General features: G+C 40.6%; 2 protein-coding genes and 1 non-coding gene across 4 annotated transcripts in view; 2 read left to right on the forward strand and 1 right to left on the reverse strand.

Annotated features, from left to right (window-relative positions):
* Positions 1 to 935: 935 nt before the first annotated feature.
* LOC134397649 (T-complex protein 1 subunit alpha) lies at positions 936 to 14,356 on the forward strand. Its single transcript, XM_063124485.1, has 11 exons — positions 936 to 1,034; positions 1,364 to 1,492; positions 3,306 to 3,403; positions 5,342 to 5,452; positions 5,734 to 5,915; positions 6,500 to 6,626; positions 7,672 to 7,847; positions 11,506 to 11,629; positions 11,963 to 12,155; positions 12,860 to 13,023; positions 13,363 to 14,356. The coding sequence occupies exons 1-11, from the start codon at positions 951 to 953 to the stop codon at positions 13,577 to 13,579; spliced, it is 1,605 nt and encodes a 534-aa protein (XP_062980555.1). The 5' UTR covers positions 936 to 950; the 3' UTR covers positions 13,580 to 14,356.
* LOC134398567 (small nucleolar RNA SNORA29) lies at positions 1,870 to 2,004 on the forward strand. The gene has a single exon (XR_010025435.1). It is a non-coding gene; the product is annotated as a small nucleolar RNA SNORA29 (small nucleolar RNA).
* Positions 14,288 to 20,401, reverse strand: part of LOC134397646 (acetyl-CoA acetyltransferase, cytosolic-like) — a 36,814-nt gene continuing 30,700 nt past the window's right edge. For both annotated transcript variants that reach the window (XM_063124480.1, XM_063124479.1), the window contains 6 exons: positions 19,222 to 19,339; positions 18,508 to 18,651; positions 16,988 to 17,110; positions 16,608 to 16,762; positions 15,477 to 15,587; positions 14,288 to 14,532 (listed from right to left, as the gene is read on the reverse strand). In XM_063124480.1, the coding sequence (XP_062980550.1) occupies positions 14,365 to 14,532; positions 15,477 to 15,587; positions 16,608 to 16,762; positions 16,988 to 17,110; positions 18,508 to 18,651; positions 19,222 to 19,339 (819 nt within the window). In that variant the 3' untranslated portion in view covers positions 14,288 to 14,364. The remainder of the gene's footprint in view (positions 14,533 to 15,476; positions 15,588 to 16,607; positions 16,763 to 16,987; positions 17,111 to 18,507; positions 18,652 to 19,221; positions 19,340 to 20,401) is intronic.

The raw sequence follows: 20,401 nt of genomic DNA on the forward strand, positions 1-20,401 counted from the left end.
TTATTTGCTTTCTTTAAAGGATTTTATTTAAATAAATACATATTTTAAATTTGCATTGCTTAAGTTATACATTTAGGAAAACTTCGCTAGCTCGTAGTCTTGGCTTTATATTTGACTCCTCGCTCTCCTTTACTCCTCACATCGAGGCAGTAGCTAAATCCTGTCGTTTCTTCCTGTATAATATTGCCAGGATTCGACCATTTTTGTCTGTCTCTTCTGCCAAGACTCTCATTCACGCACTGGTTATCTCTCGGTTGGACTACTGCAACCTTCTTCTCTCTGGCCTTCCTTCGTCTCACATCAGTCCGCTGGTCTCTGTCCACCACTCTGCCGCTAAGATCATCTTCTTGGCCCGCCGCTCTGACCATGTCACTCCACTTCTGAAATCTCTCCATTGGCTTCCAATACACTCCAGAATCCAATATAAACTTCTCCTGCTGACCTTCAAAGCTCTTCACGGTCTAGCTCCTGCCTATCTCTCCTCTCTCATCTCACACTATCGCCCCGCTCGTGCTCTCCGCTCCTCTGATGCCATGCTTCTCGCCTGCCCTAGGACCTCCACTTCCCTTACTCGGCTTCGTCCTTTTTCTTCTGCTGCCCCTTACGCCTGGAACGCTCTTCCAGAACACTTGAGAACTACAAACTCAATCACTGCTTTTAAAACTCAGCTAAAAACTTTTCTTTTCCCTATAGCCTTCAAATATTGAGTTTGTTCTGACTCTATACTGTTAGCTTCTCCCTACCCGGTGCCTGTTTACACTTCCCTGTGCCTGTTTGCATTCTCCTTCCCTCTTTATTGTTTACTACAACTTATTAGATTGTAAGCCTATGCGGCAGGGTCTTGCTATTTACTGTGTTATCTGTACAGCACCATGTACATTGATGGTGCTATATAAATAAATAAATAATAATAATAATAAGGAAAATGTGTGTGTTTTGTTGAAACAGTTATGGCTGCTGCTTCCATTGCCAATATCGTGAAGAGTTCTCTGGGCCCAGTTGGTTTGGATAAAATGTTGGTGGATGACATTGGTGTAAGTAGACATTGCTTGCTATGCATGGTTTTTAACAGGAAATCTTCCATTGCATTTATGTTAAAGCAGAAAGTTGGGCAGCAGCGTGAATGGTTGATGAGTATCAAAGGACTGGGAGATGAGTTTCTATAGATGTACAATTAACAGCAATAGGAGTTTAATAGAATCAGCAGTCCATTCTTGCTCAGTGGCAGCTGTCACTTGCTCTTTCTTGGGATTGGATTGTTAATATCATGACCGTTACTTAGTATTTTCATTGGAATTATTTATTTCATCTTCATAATAAATGTTAAGCTGCATAAATAATTTTTGTGTGTTTGAAATACTAGGATGTGACCATTACTAATGATGGTGCAACTATTCTGAAGTTGCTGGAGGTAGAGCATCCTGCTGCAAAGGTTTTGTGTGAACTAGCAGAACTACAAGACAAAGAAGTTGGAGATGGAACCACCTCTGTGGTATGTTCAGTGCAATAAAAATTATGGGGACACATTACTGTCTTTGCTGTTATAATCAGGTCAGCATTGAAGTCTAAACAGCATTTATTGTTTTTAAAGCCTATGTTTCATACACTGGATTATCAGCTCGTGTGAAATTAGATTATTTCCATTTTAATACTGAAAAGTGAAGTATGATTCACAAACCCATTGAGCCCAAGTACTAGGATTAATGCAGGCTTAGTCTGTGGTTAAAATTCAGATATTCCAGCTAAATGTGTTTTTGTGTTGGGGCTGTGAATATATTCTTTCATTAACATTTATATAAAAGAAATCTCAGTTACTCACTTAAAAGAACACTTAGGTTTACCACTGAAACGGGGAGGCGGGGGAGAACCTTTCCCATTTGACTACCACTTATTTGCACTACAAAATAAGTGGCTATGCTTATGGGATAAAGAAATCACTGCCAAAGTCTGAAGGAGAAGACTGACAATATCTTTTTCCTATATGAAATGGCAGAACATGGTATTAGATAACAAATTTTGACACATTTATAGCTTAGATTCAAAAAAAGCATGCATTTACACTTTTCTGCTTTAAAGGCGCAACTATTCCTTGCAAGTTGATGTATGGTGGAATAGGCAACCTGGCGCCCTCCAGATATTTTGAACTGCCATAAGCCCCAGCTAGTATGGGAAATGGGAGTTGTAGTCTAAAACATCTAGTTTCTGTTCCTGTAGCGAGGACTATCTCATGACCTACCTTAAATACTCAAACCCTGGAAGCCTCTTTGAGCTGCTCATGTTTCACATCTGGATCCATTGGTTCTTCTCATTTGTTGTTAGAATTAGACCAAATTCAGGATGGGGACTATTAATAGGCTTACTGAATTGCTACCAGGAAAAACTCCCAGGAGTTTCATGCCAGCAGTGAATGTGGTCAGAGCCCAAATTGAGCACTGCCACTCCGTTCTCATTCTTTCACATATCTGAGATTCTGCACCTCTGCCCTAGGAGAATCATGATTCACTCTACATGCAGAGTGGCTACCTCAGCAGCTTTAAGCACTAAAGCCTTTGTTGAGGACCTCTGCATGGCAGCTACTTGGTGTCCATGTTCAGTAGACCCTATAGTCGAGTTGCTTGTTTCTTCTGAGACTTCTTTCAGTGAACGGGTGCTCCAACAGATATCAACCTTAAGAATTCTCACTATTTACAGTGAGTGGTCTGTCTGAGGATGAAATCACATTTGGACATCTCATGCAAAGTTAGCTTCCTCCACTGATGGAAAAAAGAACATGAGTCTTACCATGATAAGTTCATGTTCTTGAGAGGATGGAAAGTATTCTATGCCAATTGGCGGTAGCAACCTTGCTGAGGAAATATAGGAAGGGCTTCCCCTCCTATTAAAAATGTAGTTTAGTATATTTGGCAGAGTTTCTGTTGCCTTTCTGTCCCCTTTTGTTGAGCAGAGCTACAGTTCAGTTTTGGCTTAGTCCACTTGTGCACTTTGGTTGCTGATCAGGCAGTTCTCTTGGAATGGTAGTTTTCTCCAGAGTTTTGTCTTTTCTTTCACTGGTCAAGATCCTGAAATAGTGTGTGGACTCACTCCACTTGGGTGATATATGACGCTAATTTGAATGGCCCTGCCTACCCGAGTGAGTGGGAGGAGTAAATCACACAAGGATACTCTTCTGTCTGCTGAAGAGAATGAACTCACCATACTAGGACCAATATTCATTTCTCATTGTGTGTTTATGTCTTGAACACGCTGCAACTTTTTCACACAATGGCTTACGTATTACTAGATCATATATCTTTTCTTTCTAACAGGTAATTATTGCTGCAGAACTTTTGAAAAATGCAGATGAGTTGGTTAAACAGAAAATTCATCCCACGTCTGTCATTAGCGGATATCGTCTTGCTTGCAAGTAAGAAATCTTTCCAACAGCAATATCTGTACTGGCAAGCAATGCCAGGCATATTTTTTTAAATTTAAGATTATAATGCATTATTTTCCCTCACTCTTAGAATGTTCTTAAAAATTGATGGTCCAGTTAACAGCAACAACAACAACAATAATAACAATAAATTTATTCATTTCTTACCCACCTCTCATTGTTCGGAAACAAAGTAGCTAGAAAGCCTTTTTGGTGGTGGCACCCCATCTATGGAATGCCTCTTTCAGGTTAGTTTGTCTGGTGCCCAGTTTTTGGCACTTTGTGAAGACTTCTGTTTTTCCAGGCTTTTAAACATTTGGAAATAGCAATCCTATATGCCAGTTATGCTTTGAGCATGGGAAGAGATACATTGCCACTAGTGAGAGAGGAAGCAGCAGCCAGGCACCTCTCCATCGTGCCTGGGTCCAGCTCCAGCTGAGCCTCCCCCCCTTCTTGCTACCAACTGTCACTGCAGAGGCCACCAGTGGGGGAGGAAGCAGCAGCCAGGCACCTCTCCATCGTGCCTGGGTCCAGCTCCAGCTGAGAGCCCCCTGCCTCCTGCTGCCAACTGTCAACTCTCACTGCTGAACTTTGCAACTAAGAATGATAGTGCCTGAATTTGCTTTTCTTTCCCCCCTCCTCCTTCCTCCCAATCCCCTTTCCTTTTGTGTCATGACTTTTAGATTGTAAGCCTGTGGGCAGGGACTGAATGGCGGATACAAATGCTTAAACAATTTAAAAAATTGCTGCTAGACTGGTTTAATTACCTCTGTATTCTATTTGTGCTCAGCCAGGGACAGGAAAATGCCTACTTGTAAAATCCAGAAAAGGCAGATACACTCCCAGCATCCATGAAAATACTGCCAGTGCCCACCATTCAGACTACATCCATGATAACATATAGACAAGGAGGGAGTCACTGAGCTCTGGTCAATGGGGAGATATCCCATTACACTTCCCTGCCTCATTCACAATACACAGAGATCATGTACAATGATGCCACAGTGCAGCAATGACCATGCTACTACTAGTTCCCAGGCATCCCTCCACACAGGGGTTCAAGTCCCATTATGCTGTTCACAAGCACTGTTTTGGAGCACAGCACACAAGTGGTTTCCTGCATAGGGCACAGGCTTGGGAAACATGACACATGAGTTCAAGCCCCACTAGGGAAAGGGGGTGGAGTGGCAAAACCCAGTCATGTCAGGGGCAAAAGAGAGAGAGCTCTCTTGACTCACCCACACTGCACATCACTCAGCAAAATAAATGTAATTACGATGCATTAAATTGCACTGATTCTGCTTGAGCTTCAAATTTTATCCAGATTCAGTGCACATATATGCATGCAAACTTTGGTTAAAAGAAGGGTGCTCTCTTGGTATTCTCCCTACTGGTTTACTAAGGGAATGAGCCCTATGACTATCCCAGTAGGAGTGCAGCCTAGAAGATGTAATCCTTCCCTGTCCTAGGTGTTCCACTGATGTATCTATCACAGCAGTGGTGTATCTCGCATTCTACCTGCATAGCAAGGCTGCGAGGGTTTCTTGTAGTCCTGTAGCTGATGTAACAAGTATAGTAGTATTCTGTAAAAGTGCTAACATTTTTTTTATTCTTTTATGCTGCTGTCATAATATTGTCATAAAAGTGTTGTCATAAAAAGTTTATATTATGCTGTGGTGTGTTTTAAAATTATTATAAATGTTTTGTAATACATTTTTATAGATATAAGTTTTGTAAGATGGCCTGGGAATGCTGATTGGCCATTGAAAACAGGATGCATGTTCTAGAATTTTTTCCAGCTTTTATTCCACTAACAAGAATATGAAATGTTATATTCTTATGGTTAAAATAACTAATATAGATAGACAAAACATTGAGAATATTAAAAATTCTATTAACCTGGAAAAAAAACTTTTTTCTGTTCAACAGGGAGGCAGTTCGTTACATCAATGAGAATCTGGTTATTAACTCAGATGAGCTGGGCAGGGATTGCCTTATTAATTCAGCTAAAACATCAATGTCTTCCAAAATCATAGGAATGTATCCTTTCAGTTCATAATGAAAAGTTGGAACATCATTTCCCCAGAAGTTTTGAGCATTGCTCTTTTCTTTTTTAGATTTATGGGGAAATTGCTTAAGGGATGGTTAAATCCTAGTGTATTGAAATAGAATGTTTTTTCAGAGCACTGACATCTGCAAAATGCCATTAGTTTTTACTATTATGAAGTCTTTTTCTGAAGATTGGTAATATCCTCTTAATAGCGATGCATGCAGTAAATCTAATGCACTTGCCAATATTCACCTTAACAGTGTTCTTGTAGTGACAGTGATTTCTTTGCCAACATGGTAGTGGATGCTGCACTTGCAGTGAAATACACAGATCAAAAGGGCCAAGCGCATTATCCCATCAACTCTATTAATGTTTTGAAGGCACATGGTCGCAGTCAGAAAGAGAGCATCCTTGTAAATGGCTACGCGTTGAACTGTGTCGTGGGTTCCCAAAGTAAGTACAGCATCTTATTCAACAAAGTGATTTCAGAGTTATGTCAATAATCATTATTATTATAATATTTATTTGTATCCCGCCTTTTGCCCAATACTCCCTCTCTCTGTTTAAGTAATCTTAAAGTATTATTTGATATATTAAACAGTAATGGTTCTGTCTAACATCAAATTGCTAAATATTTGGGGAAGGGAAGGAGCTAATTCACTTCTGGAATTTATTAGAAGTAGGTTTAAAGAATGCAGGTTGCACCTGACTCTATTCTGTTTAAGAATGCAAACATATAACCACTTACCAGTATAAACCCCATTGGACTCAATGGGACTTACTGTATTTCTGAGTAGATGTTTATATGATTGCACTGTAAAAGGTGTATCAGCCTCAATGTGATTTGGCCTAGAGGCCATATAAACAGAGAAGATTTCAAGAAAAGAAATCACTGGTGAACAACTTGGTTAGGAGAAACGAGAAACAATAGCAGAAGTATTCTTAACTTGAAATATTGTATTTTTTTCAGATTATGTTAAATTGTATTTTAATAAAGAATCTTTGATATACTTTTCCTTCTCTTTTTTTTCTTTTAGGCATGCCCAAAAGAGTAGTTAATGCAAAGATTGCATGTCTTGACTTTAGCCTACAAAAGGCTAAAATGAAGCTTGGTGTTCAAGTGGTGGTCACAGATCCAGAGAAACTGGACCAGATTAGACAGAGGTATACTTTGGGGAGTCTTTTGAACTAAAATTATAGAATGCATCAATTTCAGACGTTTACACCAGATGAATGTACCTTTAATGCGGTTAAGAGCTTGTCATCTTAATTGGAAGAGTCAGCTCAATTTGAGTTGGTTATAAAGAACAGCACTGAACTTATTTTAATTTTGCTCATCCCTAACTTGAGAGAGATCTAAATCCTTCTCGCTCCTTTCTCATATCATTGAAGGATGGGATTTAAATCAAATAAATATAAATAATAGCTGGTAGTGAGGGCATCTCCCTTTCCTCTTTGGGAGAAGGGGTCTGAGCTCTTACCCAGAGGGGAGTTGGCAGAAATATATATGTGACAGATGAAAGCAAAGACATGGTGACATAGGTAGATTTGTTGCCAAAGTTAAGTAATTTTGAGATGCTCATGGCTACACATTGTTTGGCAGTAAGATATAATTTGGTCCATTACTTAGGGGAGCGGATGGTTCATCTAGGATAGTGACATCCAGACATTCTGCTGTCAAGGAAGCATTTTCTTATCCATTAATCTAATAAGGAACCTCTGCATGTTGCAAAGGATTTGGGGTCATTATCTATAGCACATACTACTTCATGTAGGACATTGACTAGGCATATTGGGCCTTGCCCATTGCTGTGTGTGAACTGTGTGCACAACTTAGAACATGCTATTTTTTGTGGTTGCACATTTCCAGAGGAAGATCAATAATGATAAACAATCTTTTAGGAAAGCTTTTCCATCATTGCTAACATTTTCATTGGAGATCAATTGATAAACTTCCAAAGAATTCCTCTGTTCCCTAGAATTGACTGGGGTAGGGGGCAATATCCGCAAATTTTTTACTGCAGCATTTTATATGAAATGTCTATGAATGCAGTATTTTTCTTTGGGGTGGGAAAAGGGCATGCATTAAATCACAGTTGTCTGCCTGTAAAACCTAACTTTCCAACTGTTATATTCAGGTATATAGCTTTATCACTAATCTCAAATTCAAGTTTCTATTAAACTACTCCATGCTTGCTATCCCATGCAGAGAGGCTGACATTACTAAAGAGAAAATACAGAAGATCCTAGTTACAGGCGCAAATGTTATTCTAACCACTGGTGGCATTGATGATATGTGTCTGAAATACTTTGGGGATGCTGGTGCCATGGCAGTACGCAGAGTTCTAAAAAGAGACCTTAAACGCATTGCTAAGGCTTCTGGAGGTAATTACAGAAATCTCTCATTTATTTTTTGCATTTTTATACCACCCAATAACCGAAACCCTCTGGGTGGTTCACAAAAATTCTAAATCTGATCCCGTAGTTTACTTATCCTGCTGTTAAGAGTACTAATGCTGGTATTTGTTAGGCTTAGAAAAACAATGTGATTTTGGGGTTGCGTGGTGTAATGAGAATGAGTGGCCGCTCTGAGATCTTATTGAGATAGGGTGGGATATAAATGTTTTAAGTAAATAAATAAATAATGAAACGTATTAAAAGGCATTTTTCTTTTGCCTGGCTCAACTTCAGCTCAGTCTAGATTTAATTATTTTAAATGGGGTGGACCTTTGGGAAGGCTCAGGTGAATTTACCTTCTCAAATTTATTTGGTTCAAGCACAATAGATTATGGGCTGGCGTCTAGAAATGCCTTCCAGTTAGTTTATCATTTTTATATAGGTACCAGAACCTGTAGCGATCACCAGCCTTTAACCCTTACTTTATGTGCCCCAACTCCCAATTTAAGACTACCCCATACCCATTTAACTGATGTCCTGTCTGAGTGCCCACACAGAATAAGGGTAAAATGGTCTGATAAATTAAGCAGTCTTCTAGAGGAAAGATTAAACTCCGATTCAATAATTCGATTAAGATCAGCAATTTTGTGGAAGGAATCGGCTGCATCCTCTATAAAAGCATATGATGATTTAATCGACTCCTTCCAAGATGCTTTAACTCATGCAGGCAGGTCAGCCCCAGACAATACTGCCCCTACGATCTATAAGGGCCCTATTTGGTTTGATAGAGAATGTTACCTGAAGAAAAATGAGTTAAGGGAGTCTTATATAACCTACAGAAAATCGGGCTACAATTATCTCCCTTCGACCTATTTTCAGCTAAAAAAGCAATATAAGTCCCTGATAGCCCAAAAAAGACGCCAAGCTGAACGAAACTCCTGGTCCCTGCTCTTAAATGCCTCCTTGAATAATGATTCAAAAATGTTTTGGCAGATTGTGTCGGGCGCCTTACGATCCAACTGCCAAGCACCCAGTTGCACAATTCCAGCTCAGGTCTGGGAGGATCATTTCAGAGCCATTTTTACCGACCCAGACACTATACAATCAGCTCAGGTTGATATGCAGGATGTCACTTTCTCCTCCCTCTCCCCCCTTGAACTCAGTCTCTAAGGAGGAAGTGATTGAATTAATCCAACAACTTAAAGGGGGTAAGGCACCCGGCATAGATTTTATCCCTGCTGAATTTATTAAAATCAATCAGGATTGGTGGGCCCCTTTGTTAGCCGCTCTTTTTACCGTTATAAATCAATCTGGCAAAATCCCTGACAGTTGGAGACACGCAATTGTGGTTCCGATATACAAAAAGGGACACCCAAAGGACCCTGGGAATTTTAGACCTATCAGCCTCCTCTCAATAATAGGCAAGCTCTATGCTCGATTTCTATCTAATAGACTAACTGACATCCTCGAGGCCAATAATGTTGTCACAGAAGCCCAAACTGCCTTTAGAAAGAATCACTCCACTTCTGATCATGGTCTGATTCTTTTTCACTTAGCGGAGAAACATCTTAAGTTTCTACGTAGCAAACTGTTTGTCGCCTTCATGGATCTGAAGTCCGCTTTCGACTCCATCCCTAGAACTAAACTATGGGAGAAATTAGATAAAATCCTGGTGGACAAAAGACTTCTTAATCTTATAATGGTTCTATACAGCGACAGCAGGATGCAAGTTAGATGTGGCATACAGGGACAGCTTTCAAATGAAATTTCTATGTCTAGAGGAGTAAGACAGGGCTGTATCCTCGCACCTACACTATTTAATTTATACATAAATGATATTGAGGAGGCCCTGTCTGACCATGAAGGACACTTGCCCAAACTTGGCGCAAGGAAAATTCCTATTTTACTTTACGCAGACGATGCTGTTATTCTCTCCCGCTCTAGACCTGGTTTGAAACATCTTTTAATGAAATTCTCCAACTTTTGTTTGACCAACGATCTGAAAATTAATTTTGAGAAATCTAAAGTCATGGTCTTTGAAAATAGATTTTCTCCACGTCGGTGGTCCCTTGATGGGCATATCCTGGAACAGGTGAAAATTTTCTCTTACCTGGGGCTGCTATTCCATCATACCCTGTCCTGGAGTGCCCATAGATCGGCCACCCTTAATAAAGCTTCAGTCAGTTCAGCTGTAATAACACGCTTTTTCTTTACTAAAGGGGGAATGTTTATACCGTCTGCCATCAAAGTGTTTAATGCCAAGTCTGCAGCCCAGCTTTTATATGCCTCCAATATCTGGATAGGGGGATTAACATCTGAGATAGATAGGCTGCAGACAAGGTTTTTGAGGACCCTTCTTCAACTCCCAAAGTGTGTCCCTAATTCGGTACTTTTGTTGGAAACCGGGGAATGCTCTCTTTCGCTTAGGGCTTGGTGGTCTGCCTTAAAATTTTGGATGGAAGTTAGTCTTTTTGGGAGGGGCTCAGGTCTGCTTCCCTGTCTGGCTCAGGACAACTACGTGAACAGCTGGTCCAAGCTTCTTGCCAGGAAGGCAGCTTCAATAGGTCTCTCCTCTTCCCTCCTCCTTAATCTGGGCTTGAATTTTGCTTTTAAAGCTATCAAACAAAGACTGTGGGATATAGCCTTCTGCGACTTACGCGCTCGCTCTCATGTTTCTTGCTCTCCCAGTGCATTGCACGTTCATTACGTTGGGCCTCTTCAGCTGGCTGACTATCTAAAGAACTTGTTGGTCGCTAAATATCGTATTGCTTTCTCCAAGGCCAGATGCAATGTTTATCCTATTGAATTACTTCAGGGCAGATATGCTGGTATCCCTTATCAGGAACGACGGTGCCCCTGTAGGAATATGGAAGTGGAGACGATGGAGCATATCCTTCTCTCCTGTAGCTTTTATAATCAGGCCCGCCATTTTATGATTACCCCATTGTTGAGCAAACTGTCCAGAACTTCAGGCAAATTTTATGTTAAATTCCTGTTGGAAGATAAGTCCTCAAGTGTAACTTTGGCTGTTGCTAAATTCCTTACAGTGGCGGCCAAGATTAGAGCTCTTTGTGTATTAGACTAAAGTTGATAATAGCTCTAACTGTTTGATTTCATGTCTGATTCTTGTGTTTGGTTGTTTGTTGTTGTTTTTTTCTTTTTATGGATCTATAGATCGCAATAAAGAAAGTAGTAGTAGTAGTAAATACAGAAGATCCTGGTTACAGGCGCAAATGTTATTCTAACCACTGGTGGCATTGATGATATGTGTCTGAAATACTTTGGGGATGCTGGTGCCATGGCAGTACGCAGAGTTCTAAAAAGAGACCTTAAACGCATTGCTAAGGCTTCTGGAGGTAATTACAGAAATCTCTCATTTATTTATTGCATTTTTATACCACCCAATAGCCAAAGCCCTCTGGGTGGTTCACAAAAATTCTAAATCTGATCCCGTAGTTTACTTATCCTGCTGAATTTAGGATTTAGGCTTAGAAAAGCAATGTGATTTTGGGGATGCGTGGTGTAATGAGAATGAGTGGCCACTCTGAGATCTTATTGAGATAGGGTGGGATATAAATGTTTTAAGTAAATAAATAAATAATGAAACGTATTAAAAGGCATTTTTCTTTTTCTTTTTTAAAATAAGCTACTGTTTGTTCTACTCTGGCAAATTTGGAAGGTGAAGAAACTTTTGAAGCATCATTTCTGGGACAAGCAGAAGAGGTGGTTCAAGAAAGAATTTGCGATGATGAATTGATCTTAATCAAGAAGTAAGAAACTTCTGTGTCTTACATAAAGTCTTTGCAATAGCACATTTCACTACATCTTTTGAAAAATTTCCATTTAATTTCTGCCATGCTGTTTAAGTGGTGTGTGCAGTTATACGTGTGGGATATATTATTCCCAGTACCCTGTAAGTGGTACTTTGAGACATTGAATGTCTCAACTTTATTGATGGGCTTGGATACAATTCAGTTGCTGCTAGCTAATAATGTCTATCTATCTAGTAACACCCTCCTTCCAAAAAAACTAAATGGCTTTAGAAGTGCTGGGTAACTATTTCTGGAGGAAGGAGCTTTCATTTATGTGTCTTTCTGAAACAGTACGAAGGCACGGACGTCAGCCGCCATTATATTACGAGGAGCAAACGATTTCATGTGTGATGAAATGGAGCGATCCTTGCATGATGCTCTTTGTGTTGTCAAAAGAGTACTAGAGTCCAAATCTGTGGTTCCAGGAGGTGGTGCAGTTGAGGCAGCACTTTCCATTTACCTAGAAAATTATGCAACTAGCATGGTAAGTGGTTAATAAATGTTGGAAAAGCATTCTTTCTGCTTGTGAACCTGGTTTTAATGTCACTTTGGTTTTGCCAATTCTTGAAAGCAGCCATAATGTGTTTAACTGCCTTGAACATTTCTAAATCATGTGAGCCAGTTTGTACATCACCGTAATGATGTGGCTGATTGGGAATGAATGAGCATGCTGCTTCCTATGCATTCGTCCCCTCCACTTTTAACCAGCTCCATTCCTGATAGTTATCGTGATGTCTGAACATGGCTCTGGATTGTTTAAGGGTTAAACATTCCATAATTAACCCAACAACAAACCATGGATGATTGTTGGGATAACTCTGGGTTGTTTAACCATTAAACAATCCAGAATTCTAGGTTTGGACATCATAACCCAGTAATGAAATGTGGAAGTGGCAAGCACGTGAGATGTGGCATACTTGCCCATTGTTATTCAGCTCCACCAATTCCTGAATTAACCCAGAAATTGGCTGTGAAGTGCCCACCAGGAATGTGTGGTTGTGTGTGTATACATACACATCAAAATAAACTTTACTATGACTAATCCTTCATATGAAATTGGACTTATACGAACATCCTAATTTTGGTGCACTTGAACAAACGATTCATTACTATAAAACCGAAGTTGTTATTTTGTAATGCAATGCGAACTAAAGTTCTGAAACGTTAATGGAATCTTCTTTTCATTAGGGATCACGTGAACAGCTTGCTATTGCAGAATTTGCAAGATCTCTCCTAGTTATTCCAAATACTTTAGCAGTCAATGCTGCTCAAGATGCCATAGATCTTGTTGCAAAACTCAGGGCGTTTCACAATGAAGCTCAAGTGAATCCAGAACGCAAAAATCTGAAATGGTAGGTGTATAAGGGGTTGGTAGTAAATTCAGTGGGTGATAACTATTGGAAGGTTAAGTATTTACTATGTTAGCAGACAAGTTTTTTGTTTGTTTTGGAATTAGGTGTTTGTTTTAACTCCTTGGTCTTAAACAGTAGGCTTACAAGTAGTACTGGTGGTGAGTCATGTGACAAAATAGATAAAGTTTGTGGAGATGAAAGAAGATAGATGTTTTCTTGCTTTGTATCTAGTGTGGGGAAGTTCAAAGTGGGTCTTACGTTATAGGGCTGAGTTAAAGTTTGGTCCCGCGTGTTTAAAATATTATTCATATTTAAAAATGTATATTTTTGTTTTTAAAGGATTGGCCTTGATTTAATCAATGGGAAGCCACGTGACAATAAGCAGGCTGGTGTATATGAGCCTACTGTGGTGAAAACGAAGAGTTTGAAGTTTGCAACAGAAGCTGCAATTACTATTCTTCGAATTGATGACCTGATTAAACTGCAACCTGAAAGTAAAGGTGGTAAAGGAGGATGCTACGAAGATGCAGTACATTCTGGAGCAATTGAAGATTAAATGGGTTTTTATTTAACAATTCCTATAAAATTCTTTCTAGTCCTGTATTTACTAGTGTATGTTCATAAAACAAGCTGTCAGATTCCTGCTTCACTAGGAAATAAATGAAAAATGACCACATTTTATATTCTACTCAGTATTCTAATATAAAATAAAGGGGTTGGAGAAAGCTTCTTGAAGGTTCATAAAGCTAGGTGTGATCATAATTCTGGTACTCTTCAATAAGAGGAGTCATTCTGTTCATATCCAGTGCTACCTGATGTATACACACACACACACAGGGGTATGGCTGTTGCCTTGTGCTGAGGTATTGGGGAGAGAAAACAACAACACATCAGATGCGTGCTGCCTTTGTCTCCCCAAATTCCATTGTGGAATGAGAGACTAATTCTACCCTTTTAAGAGTTCTTTGAGGGTGATAACACTGGCTGGCTACTGGCTTAAGAGAAAGTTTGTTGATCCCTTGTAGCAGAAGGATCTACTTTACAGTCAAGAAATGTTTGTGTAGTGATGGGAATCCTAGAGATTACCCTGGTCAGAGAAATTTAGGGGAGAAGAGGCAAGGCCTTGTTTTTTTATAGTGGAAGAAGGATCCACTGCTTTAAAAACACACACACTGATACAGCTGAACTGACTGCTGAAACCATTCAGAGAGGTACCAGTAGAATAGATCTTGCCGTGCAACTATTATTTCTGTAAAGCTGTTAATTAAAATTGACAAACTGACTTTATTACCAATAAAGATAAACCATGCCAGAAATTGGTACAGAAGGAAAATGCTTCACTTATCTTTCTACACACATTGCTACACCCATCCCTCCTCCTACACATAAAGCAGCAACACCCCGTTTTCCGCCTGTTCGTTCTAGCGCATACAGCAGAGTAACAAGGATTCGACAGCCGGATGCTCCAAGAGGATGACCGAGGGCAATAGCCCCACCTTCGATGTTAACCTGGTGCAAAAATAAAAAAATTCTTGTTAAACATAGAATCAGCAGGAGACAGTTAACTCAAGAGGGTCATAGCTTTTTCCATCACCAATCTTGCGCTATAGCTGCTGACCATGTGATGGGAACAGCTAAATAGAGCAAGGAGGAGGAAACCTGCAGTCCACTGCAGGTTGCCATTGAGCTGGCAGCTTTTCCTCCCTAGGTCCAGCCTTGCAGTGAGACCACAGAAGAATGGGGCAGCCCTCCTATTTCCTCCCACCCCCACAAAGGAATGCAGCCCTTGACTTAAGTTTCTTTTCCCCAATGCAGACCATGCTTAGCCACCTTTAGTCTCAAACAATTTAGTACTTGTCTAGCCATCTATGTCCCTAGAGCACCTTCCATACTAGGACCCTTTAGTAATGCGGAGTCATTGCTCTTCTGCCAATCAGCTGCAAGCATAATGAAAGATGGTTCTGCAAGGTAATGGCTATAGCACTATATACTGCCATGCCAGACGGTACCTCTTCATGTGGGCAAGACCATAATAAGTTGCCACAGGCCCAAGTCCCAAACTACAGAGAAGAGAGGTGTATTTTAGCTTAACGCTGTTGCTACCAGTAACAGCCTGAGAGGCATTTTAACAGAGTGGGGGAAAACCCCATACAAAAGTCAGGAAGCCACCAAACAGTAACTGGTTGGGGAAAAGGTGGGTGGAGGCCAGGGGAATGGGTCACCGGAAAATTTTGGAAGGCCAGAAGGTTCAACACTTCTATATTTTCTCAGGTCCTAACACCTCTACTTCCATATTTTAGCCGAAGGTAAAATTGATCCTACATCTGTCAGGTATTTGTAGGCTTGCTTTTTACACGGCATCTCCCATTTTTTGGTCTAATAGTGTAAGCAGAATTACATTGCCTGTCCAATTAGGTTGGGAAATTCCAGTATCTCAAACATTCAGGACATACCTTTTCTGGGTTCAATTTTAGCTCTTTAATTATTGCGACACCCACAGAAGCAAACGGTTCATTGATTTCATACAAATCCACTTGATCTACTGTCCAACCTGCTTTTTCAAGCTACAGAAGAAAAAAATGTCATTACATGAAATTTGTAAAACAACACCCCCTCCCACCTCAACCCACTAGACTTACAGCTATTAGAAGAAAAGCCAGTAATTGTGCCTTAAGGTTTCTGAAGCAAAGTAAAACAAAATGGATTCAACACCTTAGGAAAAGTAAGGTGCTGCTCTGGGCAGTTGATTACAATTCTTAAAAATGCAATCCTGCTTGAACCTGATTTCCAAATCTTCCAATAAACATGGAAAAGCATGAAACTAGTCAGGAAACATTGCATCGTCTTGGGTCTCACATGTTATTTTCGTTAAATGTCATACGAACGGGGAGAGGTACAGCCTTAATGCTTGAAAATTGTTCTTTACAAGCACCAATCCGGCTCAGTTCTGAGCCAATGCCAAACCATGGCTTAGCACCATGCTTTCCAATTCCTTCCACCCCTGGATTGAAGGAAACCATGGCTTGCCATACATCCAAACTGACAAAACTATAGTTTGCGCTTGCCCTACTAAATAAATAAACCAATTTGCGACTTGCAGCTCAGTGGTAGAGCACATGCTTTGTATGCGGAATGTCCCAGGTTCAATCCCTGACATCTCCAGGTAGGGCTGGAGAAAATCTTGTCTGAAATCCTGGAGAGCTGCTGCCAGTCAGTGTCCTGTAGACAACACTGAGCTAGATTGACTAATCATCTGATTCTGTATAAGGTAGGGTCCTAGGTTCCTTCTTACGGCTATGGAGCACACCCACCCTTCCACATGAGTCTTGATTAAGCCCTGCATTTTCCATATTCATATACAAGCAAAGCGCCGGTCTGTCTCTTCATTTCCTCTCCCCAATGCAAAGCACAACAGGGGTAATTATATATATGGATTTGCTAGATAGCTAACACATTATTGAACCAACTTCTATTGGCAAGCAACTGTGCACCACTCAAACCCCAGTTTTAAATAGAAGTCTTGTTCTTCAGGGTTAACCAGTTATTCCAAAGGGATCAACCTCTCTTTCAAATAGATTACTTACAGCTTTCCTTATAGCCAAGATGGGTGCCATGCCCATGACAGAAGGATCCACACCAGTTTGAGCCCACGACACAATGTGTGCCAAAGGAGCAAGACCTCGCTGAACAGCGTCGGCTTTCCTCATGAGAATTACAGCGGCAGCACCATCATTGATACCTGAAGAAAGAAGCACAGTGGTTCCGGCCTTAAAAACAGACTGATGGTTACACTTTCCAGGTAAAGCAGAACATGAACGCCTATAGAAATATTACGGTATACATCTTGTATGCTGTGCTTTCTGTCATACTGTATACAACTGACATTGCACCGTACTGTATATATCAAAAACTTGCTTGAAACAGATGCCATTGCAGACTATTATTAAGTGGTTCATAAACAAACCTGAGGCATTTGCTGCAGTCACGGTTCCTGTCCCATCCATTACAAAGTAAGGCCTTAGCTTTGCCATTGTTTCTAAGTTGCTACCATGGCGGGGATGTTCATCGGTTTTAACTTCTACAGGACCTGAAAGACAGTAAGTATTTCTATAGCAGCCATTTTATATTTGACACTGAGGAGGAGGAACCTTCAAGGCAAGAGTTCTATTTCATAGCTTATTTTTCAAGTGCATACCCTGAATTTCAAGTCAATAAAGATTCAGAAGATGCTTCATAATACATCATTCAATTACGAACCACCTTTAAAAAAACCAACCCCCACTAATAAGAGTACTGTTCTAAATCTTTTTTTTTTTTTTTTTTTAAAGGCAGAATTGTTACAGGGAGCAGGCCATAGCTTTAGCTTAAGGGAGCAGCTGTAGAGGTTAAAAATAGCTGCTCTGTACATACAGCGAGATCCACAAGCAGAACTGTTCCTCCACTGGGAAACCCATTGTGCATCTGGTGTAGGACAGCTAGGGCCCTGCTCTACCGCCAGAACGGTTAATGTTCCACAAATCTATACTACAACAGCACTACTTAAAATTTAACCCATGAAACCTTCTGAAGCTCATTTTTAGTCCTTTCACCCTTCTTACTGGAAAAATATATATTCAGATTTAAAAAATAATAATGAAGTGTTTCAAAAGGTCAATGAAACGGAAAGAAACTTTGGCTCAGCCCAGGAGCCATTTCAAAATGCTAAAGCAATGGATGTCCTGATTCAATTGGAAAACACTAGATCAGCGCTACAGAACCATTTCTTGGTGGGAAGCCAAATTGTACGTCATGCCCACTGACACTGCCCCACCCTCTATGTTGAAAGAACTAGGCAAGCACTGGGAGAAGCAGCTGTGAAAAAGGACTCAGCTGGCGCTAGGAAGAGCGTCTGCTCCTCAGAGATTGGAGATAACAGCAGGGTTTCCTCCATGGGCTGGAGGTGAAAGTTCTGCAGGCCAGATTAAGCCCTCAGCAGAAGGTTCCACATCCCTGCACAAAATGATGACCTTTGAGGTCCCTCCAACTCTACAATTCTACCTCTGCAACACGGTATGTTGTTTTCTGATTGGCTAATGCCAGTGGAGGCTGGTGGCTCTGAATTTGGTGGGGCTGTAAATCCATTATGGGTTTCAGTCAGAATCAGCCAGGGATCTAAAAGAGCCATCCAAGGTGCTAAACCCTAACTCCAAAATAGGTTCAGCACCTTGGATAGCTGATTTAGCATTTTCGCTGAAACCCAAGATGGATTTACAGCCCCCGCAAAATCAGAGCTACCAGCCTCCACTGGGTAATACTGTGATAGTTGCCATCCATAATTTCATCTTATAAGTAAGTTCTTAAACTTGCAGTGTTGGGCTAAATTTCCCCCCTCCTCAGCTTATTATCCTACCTGAATGCGGAGGGGGAACTGACCCAGAGAAACAGATCACTATAATTAGTAATCAACCCCAGATCCAGGACAGTTCTTGCTTTGTACACACATACCTTTCCTGGATGGCACAAGAACAGGAACAATCTCTTTGTCAAAGTAGCCAGCCTTCTGGGCGTTCTCAGCCTTGTTCTGAGACTTCACAGCCAGTTGGTCTTGCTGCTCTCTACTAATCTGCAATTTCTTGGCCACATTTTCAGCTGAAACAGGAATATATGCAAAAGTATATACTTTAAGGATGCAGCAAGCATTACTGTGCAAAGTACTGTCATCAATTACATTGAAAACACAGAAAGGGATCGTAGGGAATGTGCCATCTTCGACATTTAGTGCTTACTTATTCATGAGACTATGAAACAGATTTTTCTTGGAAAGATATTTTGCTGTTTAAGACTGCAATCCTATGCATGTTTTGACAGAAAAAAGTCCTACAACTCCCAGCATTCCCCAGCCAGCCTGTTGTTCGCTGTGTTGTTTTAAATCTGTTATTGTTTTTTAAGTCTCTGCATTGCTGCTAGGTTTTATTTTGGTTTATACTTTTATACTGTAGTTTTAAGCTTTTATATTTTATATTGTATTCTATTATGTATTTTGTGGTTTCAATTGTTATGAAACCACCCCCAAGAGAACTTTGGCTATTGGGCAGTATAGAAATGTAATAAATTAATTAATGTGTAAAGCCTAAGAGACCTAATTCTTAAGAACACCATAGTATTTGCCTTTCCCCCAAGTCCACTGAATATACCATGTCCAAGGATCATGTGGCTTACCAGCTACACCCATGTGGTAATGGTAAAAGGCATCCGTCAAACCATCTAGGATAACAGAGTCCTGCAAAGAAGCTTCCCCCATCTTCACACCACCGCGCATATGAATGACGTGTGGCGCCTGCAAGCACAGAAATTGGACAAATTTATTATACTTATATCCCATATTTTTTTCTGTCTCTTTTGCAAGGTGGCTTATGTGGTCCTCTTCCTCTCCATTTTATCCTCACAACAACCCTGTAAAGTAGGATAGGCTGAGAGTCAGTGACTGGCCCAGTGAGGTTTATGACCAAGTGGGGACTAGAACTTCGATCTTCCAAGTCCCCTTCCAACACCCTAACTACTACACCATGCTGGCTCTTTAGAAATCTAAAACAATTCCTTTCCACAAATGGTGGGTCACACAAGAAAGATTTAGCGCTTCCTAGAGGAAGCCTGAAATGAACAGAAACACTCATTTCTGGCTCCCTCACATAGGATAGCTCCGTTGACCTGCCTCCTTCCAGAAACAAGAGTTTCCACCCGTTTTGGGTAACACTGGAAACTCTCAATCGACATTGCCAAGAAGTGGGGGTTGCTTGTGCAATGGAATTGGTGTGGTGTAAGCGCCCTGATGGATTCTGCCTAATCTTTCTAGTTTCCTGTCTTCTCCTCCTCCACTGTGAAGAGACAGTTTTAGTCCAGTTAATGAGAGCTGATGGTTTTAACAAGCGGAAGGGGACCTAGTATTTTATTTTAAGATTGGAGGTACACAACAGGGTTTTCAGAAAGCTGCCATATGCCCATCTCCCTATTGTCTTTGTTTACAGGTTTTGGGCGGCTTTGTAATGTTTCAAAACCTGTAAAACCTCTTTTACTGGAGATAATAGGCCTATTCACTAAGCCATGGTTAGGGCCACTAACCCTTTTGCAGCAAATGGTTAGTGAGCATGTTTAGACCATGGTTATGTAGCCACCATGGTAAGTCTTGGTTCACATGAGAGAGGCTAAGCCATGTTTAGTTCAAAATGCTTAACCACCATGGCTTAGCATGTCGTCTGAACCGGGTCAATGAAACAAAATCTGAGTATTGACACCTTCCACACTGAAAAAAATATCATGGTCTGGCTCAGGCCTAGAGTCTCGGGTACATGCCCAAATGTCACCAGTGATAAGGAATCAGCACCAGTGGTATTCTTTTCTT

The sequence above is a fragment of the Elgaria multicarinata genome, chromosome 4 (genome assembly GCF_023053635.1).
Source record: "Elgaria multicarinata webbii isolate HBS135686 ecotype San Diego chromosome 4, rElgMul1.1.pri, whole genome shotgun sequence".
Taxonomy (NCBI): domain Eukaryota; kingdom Metazoa; phylum Chordata; class Lepidosauria; order Squamata; family Anguidae; genus Elgaria; species Elgaria multicarinata.